The 12,643-nt window shown below is 43.1% G+C and overlaps 1 protein-coding gene across 1 annotated transcript in view; it reads right to left on the bottom strand.

The window, feature by feature from the left end:
• The window catches only part of KDR (kinase insert domain receptor), a 47,629-nt gene that overhangs the window by 13,267 nt on the left and 21,719 nt on the right, over window positions 1-12,643 (bottom strand). Inside the window, exons 12-18 of the mRNA XM_063135168.1 lie at window positions 12,087-12,195; window positions 10,182-10,523; window positions 8,036-8,182; window positions 7,033-7,164; window positions 4,373-4,479; window positions 3,786-3,921; window positions 1,564-1,668 (exon numbers count right to left, since the gene is read on the bottom strand). Coding sequence (XP_062991238.1) covers window positions 1,564-1,668; window positions 3,786-3,921; window positions 4,373-4,479; window positions 7,033-7,164; window positions 8,036-8,182; window positions 10,182-10,523; window positions 12,087-12,195 — 1,078 coding nt within the window. The remainder of the gene's footprint in view (window positions 1-1,563; window positions 1,669-3,785; window positions 3,922-4,372; window positions 4,480-7,032; window positions 7,165-8,035; window positions 8,183-10,181; window positions 10,524-12,086; window positions 12,196-12,643) is intronic.

Here is a 12,643-nt window from a genome sequence, read left to right on the forward strand (position 1 = left end):
CATAAATATTACTTATCTAGGGATGGATGGCAATATATTCAGTTACAGCACCTTCTAGGCCATTGGTGAGTGCTTCAGCACCTGGAATCACCTCCTATGCTGCTGGAGGAATTAATTGCAACTTTACAGAAAGATAAGCCTACAATAGTTGTTTATAAATGTCTTTTGGAATCTAATAAAATGGATGTTCAGTACACTGGAAAGGAATGGAGTAGGGAACTATATAGGGAACTTCCTCTATATAGCCTGATCAATGGAAAGTTACCTTAGCCTCCATATGTACTATTTCTGTAAATTTAAAATTAAGGATGATTCAATAATAATGAATGCTTCGTGTATATTGGACACCACAAACACTGGTTAAGAAAAAGCTGACTAACTCTGCTAGATGCTGGTGCTGTAATGCCTACAGTGCCTTGCTGAGGCATATTTATTTATTTATTTATTTTATTTAAAACATTTATATCCCGCCCTATATCATTAAGATCTCAGAGTTGCATATGATGTGGGCATGCCCTGTGGTGGCTTCTTTTTTATTGGAAGTTACTGCCAATAACAGTAACTTTTGCTCTTGAAAATCTGTGATAACTGTGGATGGCCATGCATTTTAAAATTATATTCCCATAATGTGGGGATTAACAGATGTGTCACAAAAGTGGATTCTGAGAGCCCTAACAGTTGCAAAGACATGTACTGTATACTCCAAGTCTGGAAGGACAAACATCCAGCATGGATTATTCAATGGTCTGGAGATCTTACTGCTCTTGCTGCATATGTACATGTGTCTTATAGCTGTCAGTTTCATCTGGACGCTTATTCAGATATATGGTATGCTTATATTAACGAATTTATTTGAAAAGGAGCTGTACTCTAAACTTTGAGTCTATGTTTATTAAAAACATGTTATAAAGTTCTTTTCGACGTTCTTGTCTCTCTCTCTCTCTCTATCTCTCTCTCTCTCTCTCTCTCTCACACACACACACATGTTGGGGGTGGCTGTCTGTAATAGGAACCCCTTGTATCTGTAGAATCTTCCCATGTGTGTTAGAACCCTGATTTTCCATGCTTCTAAATCACAGAAATAGCCTTTATAAAAAGAAGAGACTCTCAGTTGCCCGGGCGGTGGGGGGCAATGTGCAGCCCATGGACCATATGCAGCCCGGCTCCCCACTGCTTAGGTCCCCACCAGCTCCCCCTGCCCTTGAATGGCAAAATAATAATTAAAAAGAAAAGAAACAAAACAAAATGGCATCCAGACGGCCCATTTTGAAGCGTTTTTGACCCAAGCGAATTTTGATCCATAAAAGATCCAAATGCCTTCCACCCACCCTCAGTGCCATGGAAGCAGGGGAATTTGGGGGCAAAAATGGCCCATAGGCATCCTAAAGTTGCCCATCTCAAGGGTGACAAGAGGGGGGTAAAACTAGTGCGCTTTTCCTCACCCTCTCTCCTAGTGTGCTACTTATAGACACACGCAGAACACCCTAACAGGGCTACTGTCATTAAGTGCCATTGAAGGTCCAGCATTCCCCTCATAGGTGGCTTTCAGTTCTTGATTCTCACCTTTAAGCATTTTGACTGCAACAGTTCTGCAGGTAGTAGCTTTGTCAATGCCAAATGCATCTGCTTCAATGACTTGGCCAAAGGCTCCCCGACCAAGTGGCTTACCTGGATACAAAGAAAGGAGAGAAAGAAAAAGGGTTACTTTTTACCTGTCTACTGACCCAGTCATGTGAGAGAAAGCTAGCCGTTCAGTTATAAAAGGGGGGGGGGGCTGTGGAGAGGGCTGACATGAAGGAGGAGGAGTGAGGGAACACCACAGCTATAAAAGAAACAACCCGACAAAAGCAGAATTTCTCATTCCGGATCATGGCTCTTATTATTATTATTATTATTATTATTATTATTATTATTATTATTATTATTATTATTATATTATTTTATTTATTTATATAGCACTATCAGTGTACACGTTGCTGTACTTGTGAACATATATAGTAGTGCTGGCCAACATTCTTGGAAACTGCGTTACAAATCAAAGTATGAGATAGTGCTACTCCAGAATGCACCATAGTTCACATGCCACCCTCTCTGAATGCAATGATGTTGCTTTTAGTCTAACGAGGGAGCAGGAGGCAGTATAGTGCAGGGGAGTAAGGCAAGAGCACAGGCCTAATTCTTTGGCCTGCAGGCTCCTTAGCTCCTATCCAGCTGTGCCACAAACCTCTGCTGGCTGTGCCACTTGCAGCAACCCATGCCACACATTGGTTACCCATGACATAGTAATAGAAGCAGCAGCAACATGCTGCTGCTGTCGTCGTCATCGTCGTCGTCATCCTCTTGTGTATAGTGCTTTCAAGTGTGCATTATTTAGTTGGAATCCTGCCAACAAACCTGTAAGCAGTGGAGGCTGATGTCAGTGGGGCTATTAATCTGATGTCAGTGGGGCTATTAATCTGCTCTGTGTTTCACAGAGGACCAGCCAGAATTCTAAAGGAGCTTTCCAAGGTACTGAACCCAATCCCCAACATGGGGAAGTCTGGGTTATTATGCCCCATTTTGCAGATGGGGCGGGGGGACTGGGACTGAGTGGGAGTGGATTGCCTACGGACACCCAGTGGGTTCGTGGCAAAGAAGAGATTTGACTCGCCGCTCACCTGCTTGGGAACTAGGCCCTCTGAGGAGGAAGCCCTGCTTCCCAGCTTCAGAAGTGTTGGGGTGCACTGTAGTGACTCTCTAGTAGTGGAATGGAGCTCTCTACAGGTTTAGGCCTTTTCATAACATGTATTATGGACATTGGCCTGCTATAAACAAACAGGCTCCAGTACTGAGGTCTGGTTCAAAATAAAGCATGCAGTGCCCCCTGGGGAACTGTAATTCTAGCTCAGGTGTACCAAACAGTTCTTGGGTAAGAAGCTGAACTGGCCCCCATGGAGTAGATGACATAGTGGGTGTGACCATAGTCATGGACATCCTTGTCCTGCCCTCAGTAGGGGTTGGGGGTTTCAATGTCAGTGGGCAATGAACCTGCTGCAGGTTTCAGTCAGAACTCTAGAGGAATTATTCAAGGTGCTTTTCACCTTAGATAGCTCCTTTAAAGTGCTGACTGAAACCTGGAGTGGATTCACTGCCCCACTGACATCGGAGCCACCAGCCTCCACTGCCTGCCCCCCACCCCTGTCATTTTAGCCTTCCTCTGTGCTGCAAGAGGCACAGAATCCGATGCCTCTCCCAACAAGGAGAAAACATCTTGCCCATCAATGGAAAGAGCAGCTGTTCCTCCCAGCGCTAGCCGATTCCTTGGCTTCATGCAGCGCTCGGCGTCCCCACAGTGGGCGTTCTTCCCAGCACTAGCCAAGTCCCCACAGGCTCACATCTCTGCTGTTATCTCCAGTTTGAGATCAGAAATAACAGCAGGGATCCTGCCCTGGAGGAACTGCAGGAGGCTCCGTGGGATGAACTGTGGAGCCAGGCAGAGCAGATTTGATTTGGCACCCCTGATCTAACTCCTTGGGAGGGATAACCCTGAAAGGTAACCAATAAATACGTCAATAATAGGAATTCCTTGCAGACTCAGGAGTACAGATGCATACACGCTGTCCTTTCCATCCAGGAGCGCCAAGCACAGCTCACAGTGCATGTGGACCTCTATATTGGGTATTAGGTATGTATTGCATGGTCCCCAATGCCACACACCACCACCACCACCACCCCGCAAACCAAAGCAGCTTCTGGTTTCAAGGGTAAGGGACATTGCCTCCTTTGTTCCAAGGAAGAAAGCGCACCTAGCTTTAGCCTGTCCCTGGGGAACTCCCACTTGGTGGCGTCATAAGGGAGGCGTTCACACTGCTCATCCATAGGAACTTCATCAGGATCCATGATGATAGAGAGGTAGCCGGTCTTTAGTTCTCCTCCGTTGGCCTGAAAAGAAGCAGCATCAGGGCGCATGAAATAAAGTGATCCTTACTGGTTGGGCAATGTGCAACTGGCTTCGTCAGAACAACAACAACATCATTATCATTATCATTATTATTATTATCATTTCAGTCCACAGGAATGCAAGTATGCTGTTTTCCCCCGCTGCGTCTCAGGCCGTGTGCCCACAAATCATTGTTAATGACTTGCTTGATTAATATACGAAAAAGGACATTCTCCCCCCTCCACACCTCTGTCCCCTAAATGCCCAGTCAATTAAAAAGCAAGACTTTGTATGCCCTCAGTTCCCAGCAAGAATGTGACGGTACCAAGAGGGGAAAAATGCGGCTGTTGATTTAAAGACAATGCGAGAAACAACACAAAAGCAGGCCCGTCACTTTTCATTTGCCACGCAAGATAAATACTGATGAGACGGTGGGAGAATTGGTTTCGTTACCCGTTTAACGGTCCGGAGAATGATGATGAGGAGCAGCCAGAAGAACATGGCAATTACTGCCGTTCCAACGAGAATAATGAGCTCGAGGTTCGTTTTCTCATCGGTGCCTGGGAAGAAACAATTGAACAGTTCATTGACAGGAGCCGAGAGCCCTATTGGAATAGGTCATCAGCTGAACTACTGAAAAGAGTTCCTTGTTCAAGAAAGACAAATTGAGAAGCCCAACAAGTGGCAAGTCAACTAAGACAAAGTCGTGAAAAAGTGTATCAAGGAGGAGTGCATCCTTCACTATACAACATACATTCCCCACTGTAGCACAACAGGTGAATGAAGCCAAGAGTTGCCCGTAACACTGGTCAATGCATTCTCAAATTCGTCTTCTCTGTTATATGTAATAAAGCAAATGATACACACATGTAAGGCAGCAAAGTTAGGAAGATAGATAGCTGCCTTATACTGAGTTGGACCACTGGCAAATATAGCTCAATGTTGCCGACACTGACTAGCGATGGCACTCCAGGTATTCAGAGAGGGCTCTTTCCCAGTCCTCCTTGAAGATGCCAGGGATTGAACCCAGAATCTTCTGCATGCAAAACATGTGCTCTATCACTGAGGTTCAATTCTTCCCCAGTGAGGTCCACACAAACTAACAAGGTTCAGTCAAAGTTAGGCATTTTTAGGTTGAACTGCAAGTTAAGAACTTCCCAATTGAAATCAATGGGACTGAAACGTGTTTTAGTTTGGCTGGATTATGCCCTTCATCTCCAGGTATGTTTGCACAGACTTACTTTTACCACTCTGAATGGATATAAAGAAAGGACCCAGGTTGCATGAAGAAGCTTTTAAATGCTAGGTAACCAGCAAGGGATCCTAGCCTCAGTGAAGCAAGTGGCCAAGAAAAGTAGTGAAACTGGGTTGGGTGTGAGACTTGAGTGGAAGATGATCCAATTCGAAGAGAAAGAAAGGGCTCACTGTCAGATGTTGAAGGGAGGGAGTGAACTAAGACCGCTATAACCAATGAACGGCATAGATAGAGCCTCTGTTTATAGTTTACCAGAGCACTGCACAAGGTAGGATGATTAAAAACAGCGTGACAGACAGAACCAAGAGCTTCAGCACACGATATAGACTGTGATTCTCCCATCTCCCATCAGGCCTAGCCAGCAAAGCCAATGGAAAGGGATCATGGGAGTTGTGGCCCTCCGGATGTTTTAGTCCACCTCTGCTATAGGCTATAGCTCAATGGTAGAGCACACAACTAGAATGCAGAAGATCCCAAACCTGGAAGGCACAAGGTTGACTACTCCGGTATAGACAATACTGGTTTAAATGAACCAGTGGGCACAGCAACTTCCTATGTGGTAAAAATCCTACCTCAGGCAAGCGCAGATTAAGTTTATTACTACTAAAACATTCTGCAAGTCAGCACTCAAAGAACTTATGTCTGCCACTAAGTTCACCATGTGCCCTTCTACGTCAAGCTCTTGCATCATATGGTTTCTCCTTACAATGGGTCGTTGTTTTAATATCATTCTACAGCCTGTGACAAGACAGGTCATAAATTCTCTCTTTCGAAACTATCACAATCATGATCCCTTTTTAAAAAACAAACAACCCAATATCCTCAAAACATGCTAGGCTATAGTCCAGCAAGTCACATTTGTTAGGTAGCTGAATGCACATATTTACATGGAGGACTATTTTCAGGCACTTTCCATCCAACAAAAAATAGGTCACATGGCACATTATTTCCATCTCCTGCTGGGGACTATCAGAATAACAGGATATTGCTTTGGTTTGCTTGGTAAAACAAAAAACCTCATAGATTATCATACTGGGGCAAGGTTTCCCTTGCTATTTTGACAGCTCTTATTACAATGTTGTATATGGCTATAGCACATGAACTAGACTGATCCTACAATGGTCTACTCACTTACATAAAGTCAAAGGAGCCACTCTCAGGTGATCCAGTTGCACAAGGCTCTCTGTACATAGCTTTGTCCTAACCTTTCCCTTTACCACTATGACCTGAAATCAGGTACTTCAAGGTCTTTGCTCCTTGACAGCTTCTGGTCTCCCTGCTTGGACCTGGATTTTAGTAACCCTGGGGCAGAACCCTATTCAGCACTAGCACCAACATAAATTAAGTTGAGCTAGAGTAAGCTACCTCTAGACTAGGGTCTCCACCATGGTGCCCATGTAACACAGCTCATAGAGCCTACCAGGTTCCCTGCCCCTCTAGCTTATTTTATTTCTTAAGTTGCTTTAGTTATCTTTTTTTTTAGTTGTAAGAGTGGCATGCTGCAAAGTGAATTGCTGCCCACCAGTGCCATCTTTATTTGGGTTCAAAAGAGGGGTTTTGTGCTTTGGAGCTCAGACTCTACTTCTGCTTGTACTTAGGTTCTTAGGCAAGTTATTTTTCCTTTATTCTCACCTATTTGCCTTCTGGGAAATGAGTGTTTTGTGACTAGCCATATCTACCATGGCAGCCATTTTATGATGAGAAAATCTCCTCATGGCAGCCATTTTGTGAGAGGGCCCATGACATTGTCTTAACATTCCACATGTTTCCACATGCATTTAAACATAGCTATAATAAAGTATCAATGAAGTGGAAAGCACTTTGCAAAACAAAATCAGAGATGCACGCTGATGCATACCTTCCACTTCAAAAAATGTTGCTGCATTTGTACAGCCCAAGATATTACATGCACGACAAGTGTAGAGACCTTCATCTTCCTTCCTCACCCTTCGTATGGTCAGCGTTCTGTTTCCATCTTTCAAAACAATACCTTGAGGAGGACAGAGAGGGAGACACACACATACAAAAATGATTTATCTTTTGTTGTTGTTAATTTGACTTGGCCTTTGTTGATAAGACAAAGACACTGAGGTAGGTACATTTTTGCTTAGGACTTTCTTACCTCCCACCATGTACCAGCAGGGAAACAATGCACCAATGGTAATCTTGATGAGAATAACTGTGGGGGGAGGTTAAACACCCTCCCCTGCCTCCTCCCCAATCCTAGTGCAGGTTCCTCAGATGGCCACTCCCCCTGTTCCCCTGGCCATCCCCTCTTTCCCCCAACTACCAATAATTTGAGGGTTTCCTGGCTTTTGCAGTCCCCCCCACATCTGAAAGACTGAAATACTTCTCCTGAAGTTTAGCTACTAGCCATAAAAGCTTTAAGCTAAAATATGCCTGTTTTGTTTTTGTTTTTTTAAATGTTGGCACTAACACTTTGGCCTTCTGTGGCCCCCAAGATTTTCTCTAAAATTAAATGCAGCCTTTGGTCCAAAAGAGGTTCAACTTCCCTGTATTTGTTTGTTACATTTGTATCTCACCTTTCCTCCAATGAACCTAATATGGTATACATGATCCCCCCTCCTCTCCATTTTATCCTCACAACAACCCTGTGAGGTAGGTTGGGCCTGACTGGCCTGACGTTAACCAGTGAGTTTCATGGCTGAGTGGGGACTAGAGCCCAGGTTTCCCAAGTCCCCAATCCAACATACTAACCACTACACCATACTAGCTTGAATGCATAAACAAGATCCCTTCTTCCATAAAATTCCATAAACGAGGCAGGATAAAAGCCTCATCTAGAAGCATCCTAAACAAAATCAATGGGGAATTTTATGTAAGCAAACATTCAATCTCACCTGAATCTTCAATAAGGGATTCGTTGTTTTTAAACCATGTGATGAGTGGAGAAGGAATTCCATTTGCTATGCAGGATACTTCTATAGTTTCACCGATATTTGTTGTCTGATTCTCAGGGTTCCCTGTAATTGTGGGTGCCACTGGTTCTGGGTGCGAGGGAGAACATTTTTAAATGCACGATTTGAAAATGTCAATTTGGAATCACAAATCTTCAGCTACTGAACAATGCGTGGATTTGTGCCAACCAAACACTCATACTACATTTCGAGAAGTACCATGAAAAAATAATTATTTTTGTAAAAGGCAACTTGCTCTGCATTTTTCTAAGATGTGATTGCTGCTGAATTGCTAAATTGATTTTGAACAGGTGGTGGTGGTGGTAATTCTGGGAACCATCTTTACAAAAATTGGGAGTACACGTGGAAACACAGGTGCAACTTCGGTGTTTTTGCCTAATCCTCGGGGTTTTTTTAGCTGTGGGCAAGAAGAGCCTTGATACTGTTAAAATGTAATATTCAACAAGGGTTATTTATTTTATTTATTTTATTTATTTATTACATTTTTATACCACCCAATACCCGAAGCTCTCTGGGCGGTTCACAAAAATTAAAACCATAATAAAAACAACCAACAAGTTAAAAGCACAAATACAAAATACAGTATAAAAAGCACAACCAGGATAAAACCAGCAAAATTTATATAAGATTAAAATACAGAGTTAAACCAGTGAAATTTAAATTTAAGTTAAAATTAAGTGTTAAAATACTGAGTGAATAAAAACGTCTTCAGCTGGCGACGAAAGGAGTACGGTGTAGGCGCCAGGCGGACCTCTCTGGGGAGCTCATTCCACAACCGGGGTGCCACAGCGGAGAAAGCCCTCCTCCTAGTAGCCACCTGCCTCACTTCCTTTGGCAGGGGCTCACAGAGAAGGGCCCCTGTAGATGATCTTAAGGTCCGGGCAGGTACATATGGGAGGAGGCGTTCCTTCAAATAACCTGGCCCCAAACCCTTTAGGGCTTTAAATGTCAATACCAGCACTTTGAATCAGGCCCGGACCTGGACTGGCAGCCAATGAAGTTGTAAAAGGACTGGCGTAATGTGATCTCGCCAGCCAGTCCCTGTTAGTAAACGGGCTGCCCTGTTTCGTACCAGCTGAAGCTTCCGGACCGTTTTCAAAGGCAGCCCCACGTATAACGCATTGCAGTAATCCAAACGAGAGGTTATCAGAGCATGGATAACTGTAGCTAGGCTATCTCTGTCCAGATAAGGTTATCCAGATAGGCTATCTCTGTCCAGATAGTTATAGGATCATAGGAAGCTGCTGTATCCCGAATCAGACCATTGGTCAATCTGGCCCAGTCGGCACTGACTTACAGTGGTTCTCCAGGGTTTCAGGCAGGTTTCTTTCCTAGCCCTACTTGGAGAAACCGGAGATTGAACCTGGGACCTTCTGAATGCAAAGTAGCTGCTCTACCATTAAACTACACCTGCTCCCCTCCCCTGAGTCATCCTCTAAAAAGCATAAGATAGGCTTAGAAATAGTAACATTTGAACGCATCATTTGTGAGCATTTTAACAACATTAGAATTGTGTTACTGGATAAAAGCCAAAGGTCAATCAAGTTTAGCACTCCGATAACTGTTACCGGTCCCATTCTAGCAGCCATGCATCTCTAACCTGCATGAAGTTGTCCAGCCCAGTTTAATGTTAGCTAAGCTACTGGCTATCACCAAACCTAGCGCCAATAAATTCCACAAATTAATTACATGCTGTGTTCAAAAGCATTTCCTTTTATCTTCCTCGTTGTTCTCCAGTTGTTGTGCATCTATGGGCCACTTGCTATCTAGAAACCAAGAGGTCTAGAAACTTCCATAGAACTCTTCTGAAGGCCAAAGACAATGCATTGCACACTCCTAGCATAATTAGGGATGCTTGAGGAATTCGATCTGCATTGATGCTAAGTTTGATTCTAGTTGTACTTTTATGCCATGGTTTTAAGCTTCCATATTTTATATTTTATGCTGTACCTTTTTTATTTTTGTGAAATGCCCAGAGAGCTGGGAATTCTATAAATAAATACAGGTTCATCCACCCCTAATTAAAACAGGGGACAGTTTCTCTTGTTTTCAAACTGTATGGACTTACCTTGAACAGTGAGGTGTTTGACAAGGCAGTGTCGTGTTTTGGTCTTTTTGTCCTGAGCTATGCATACGTAATCCCCGCTATCTTGCAAGGAAATGTTACAGAGAAGGAGTTCCATGGCAACATTTTCCCCGTTGGCCCTTGCAACTGTGGCATTCAGCTTCTGAAGAGCATCCAGGTTCTTGCAAACAGGCATGGGCAACTTGCCAAGGTGCGTCAGGGAGGTCCGAGGGCTTAACTTAAACCAGGTCAGATTTTCAAAAGTGAGCTTGTCCGCTGCGCACAGCAAGGATACATTGTACTTCTCAGTAGGAATTTTAGGCTGAAGATTGATTTCAAGGCCTCCTGCAAACAAAAATGAAGTTATTAGAAGAGAGAAAGAGAGACAGAGAGAGAGAGTGTCATCATTTGTCATGTTGGGAGACAGGGGGGTTCATACTGAAATGATCCAAGGTAATGTTATTTTGAAAATGCTGGGATTTCTCCTGTTCCTTATCATACGATCAGTTTGAATGCATACTGGCACACAAAGTACCAAGGAATCAAGAATCAAACTGAACATGTGCATTTAATATACACATTGAGAGCTATTTTAAAAAGTGACTGTTCAGTGGAGGCTGATGGCTCTGATGTCAGTTGGGTGGTGAATCCGCTTTCAGTCAGAACTCTAAGGGAGCTATCCAAGTTGCTTTGTACCTTGGATAGTTCCTTTAGAGTTCTGACTGGTTGTGCCTGAAACCTGGAGAGGATTCACCACCCCACTGGTATCGGAGCCATGAGCCTTCACTGGGACTGTTTAATTCAGCCTTTCCCAGCTTCGTGCCCTTTTAATGTGATGGACTACAATTCCCAGGGGGATGTTGGGAGTTGTAATCCATCACATTTGGAGGGCACCAGGCAGGGAGAAGCTGATTTAATCTAATTGAACCATTAGGAAATCTAATCATCCACGTAATAATTCATTAATGAATACTGCAGTGCCCTAAGTAGTCCCAATGTATTTGACTCTTCACCTCTGCACTTCTGGCTACAGGTAAAAACAGGCAATCATTTATTGTTTAGTCAACATGTTAAGACTCAGCTCTAGATCTTTCCTACTTCACACAAAGGCCTGGTTTGGATATAACGATAAACAATGGCTTATTATTACATGCACTTTCCTTTGACCTGTGTGTGCTCCCAAGTCCCCTGCCCTCCAGTATGACCACAAGAAGATCAGGAGCGCATTCTTCCAGTTTCAATTAACCAGAGTTCAGCATTGCATCCAAGCCTTGAATCTTAAGCATGGCCATGAAAACAAGCCACCTTCCTAAGTTATGGCTGAATTTAGCTTGTTTCAACTAATGATACTTAAAAACTAACCACATCTGGACCACTTTGGAAGGTCCATAAAATTCCACTCATCTTCCACTTGTAATCCTGCCCATGTTTTTCCACCTCTACGTCTGTCTTTTTTTTTTAAGAAACAAAAAAAGAGACAGAATAGCTGCACAATCCCTTCTAATGGTTAATACAAGGATCCCTCCATCTGGTAGCAACCACCGCAGTCACCTTTAATAGAATGTCTCATGTAAACACACAGTTTTTGTTTACTATATTTTAGATCATAACTTTAGTTGACATTTCACTTTTCACGAATTGTAAGATTTCAAAGTTCAATTTACAGCTTAATAGCAGAAAAACTGGCCTTAAAAGTAATAATTCCTCAGTTACAGTCATTGATAACACACACATCCTGAGTTTTTTTTAAAATGCTCTGAATTTTAAACAGGCAGAGCACATATGCCAGCAGTCACACGCATACTCAGAAAATGTTTTTACATATTGATGGTATAGAAGGGTAAGGAGTCCGATATGTTTAATGAAACAGGTGACTATATTAATTGCAAACACTCATGCTATACTTACTGGTAATATGAAAGGAGATGACCCTCTCACTTTCTCCAGCCTTGTTAGTAGCGACACATCTGTACAAAGCGGACACATTTGCTGCTTGAATTACAAGGCTGCTCACAGTCTACAAGAGAACAAGTCAAGCAATTTCATGCCACACTGATGCTAAAGGGCTTAACTAGGTCTTGCACAATAAGTCAGCTGAACATCTTGCCGTGAAGCTATCATAAAATTCCAGCACAACACAACCCACCATTGTTTTAGGTCGTGAAACAATTGTCAATGGATTTCTTATTGCTGTCAATAGAGACCTCAACATTAAGGAAAACTGAAAATACACCACTTTCCTCAGCATTCCTTCTGTATACCATGCCAGCCAACTCAAAGCCTGTTTATGCAAAAGTTAGTCTCACTGACTTCAACATGACTCACTCAAGTTTTCATCCTTAAGCTGCACCCCAAAACATGCTTACTTTCCATGGGACTTGCTTCTAAGTAAACATACATAGGATTGTGCTAATAGACAACAAGAATGGTTAAATACCATTTGTCATAGTCCCACACATACGTAG

Source organism: Elgaria multicarinata, chromosome 10 (genome assembly GCF_023053635.1).
Source record: "Elgaria multicarinata webbii isolate HBS135686 ecotype San Diego chromosome 10, rElgMul1.1.pri, whole genome shotgun sequence".
Lineage (NCBI taxonomy): Eukaryota > Metazoa > Chordata > Lepidosauria > Squamata > Anguidae > Elgaria > Elgaria multicarinata.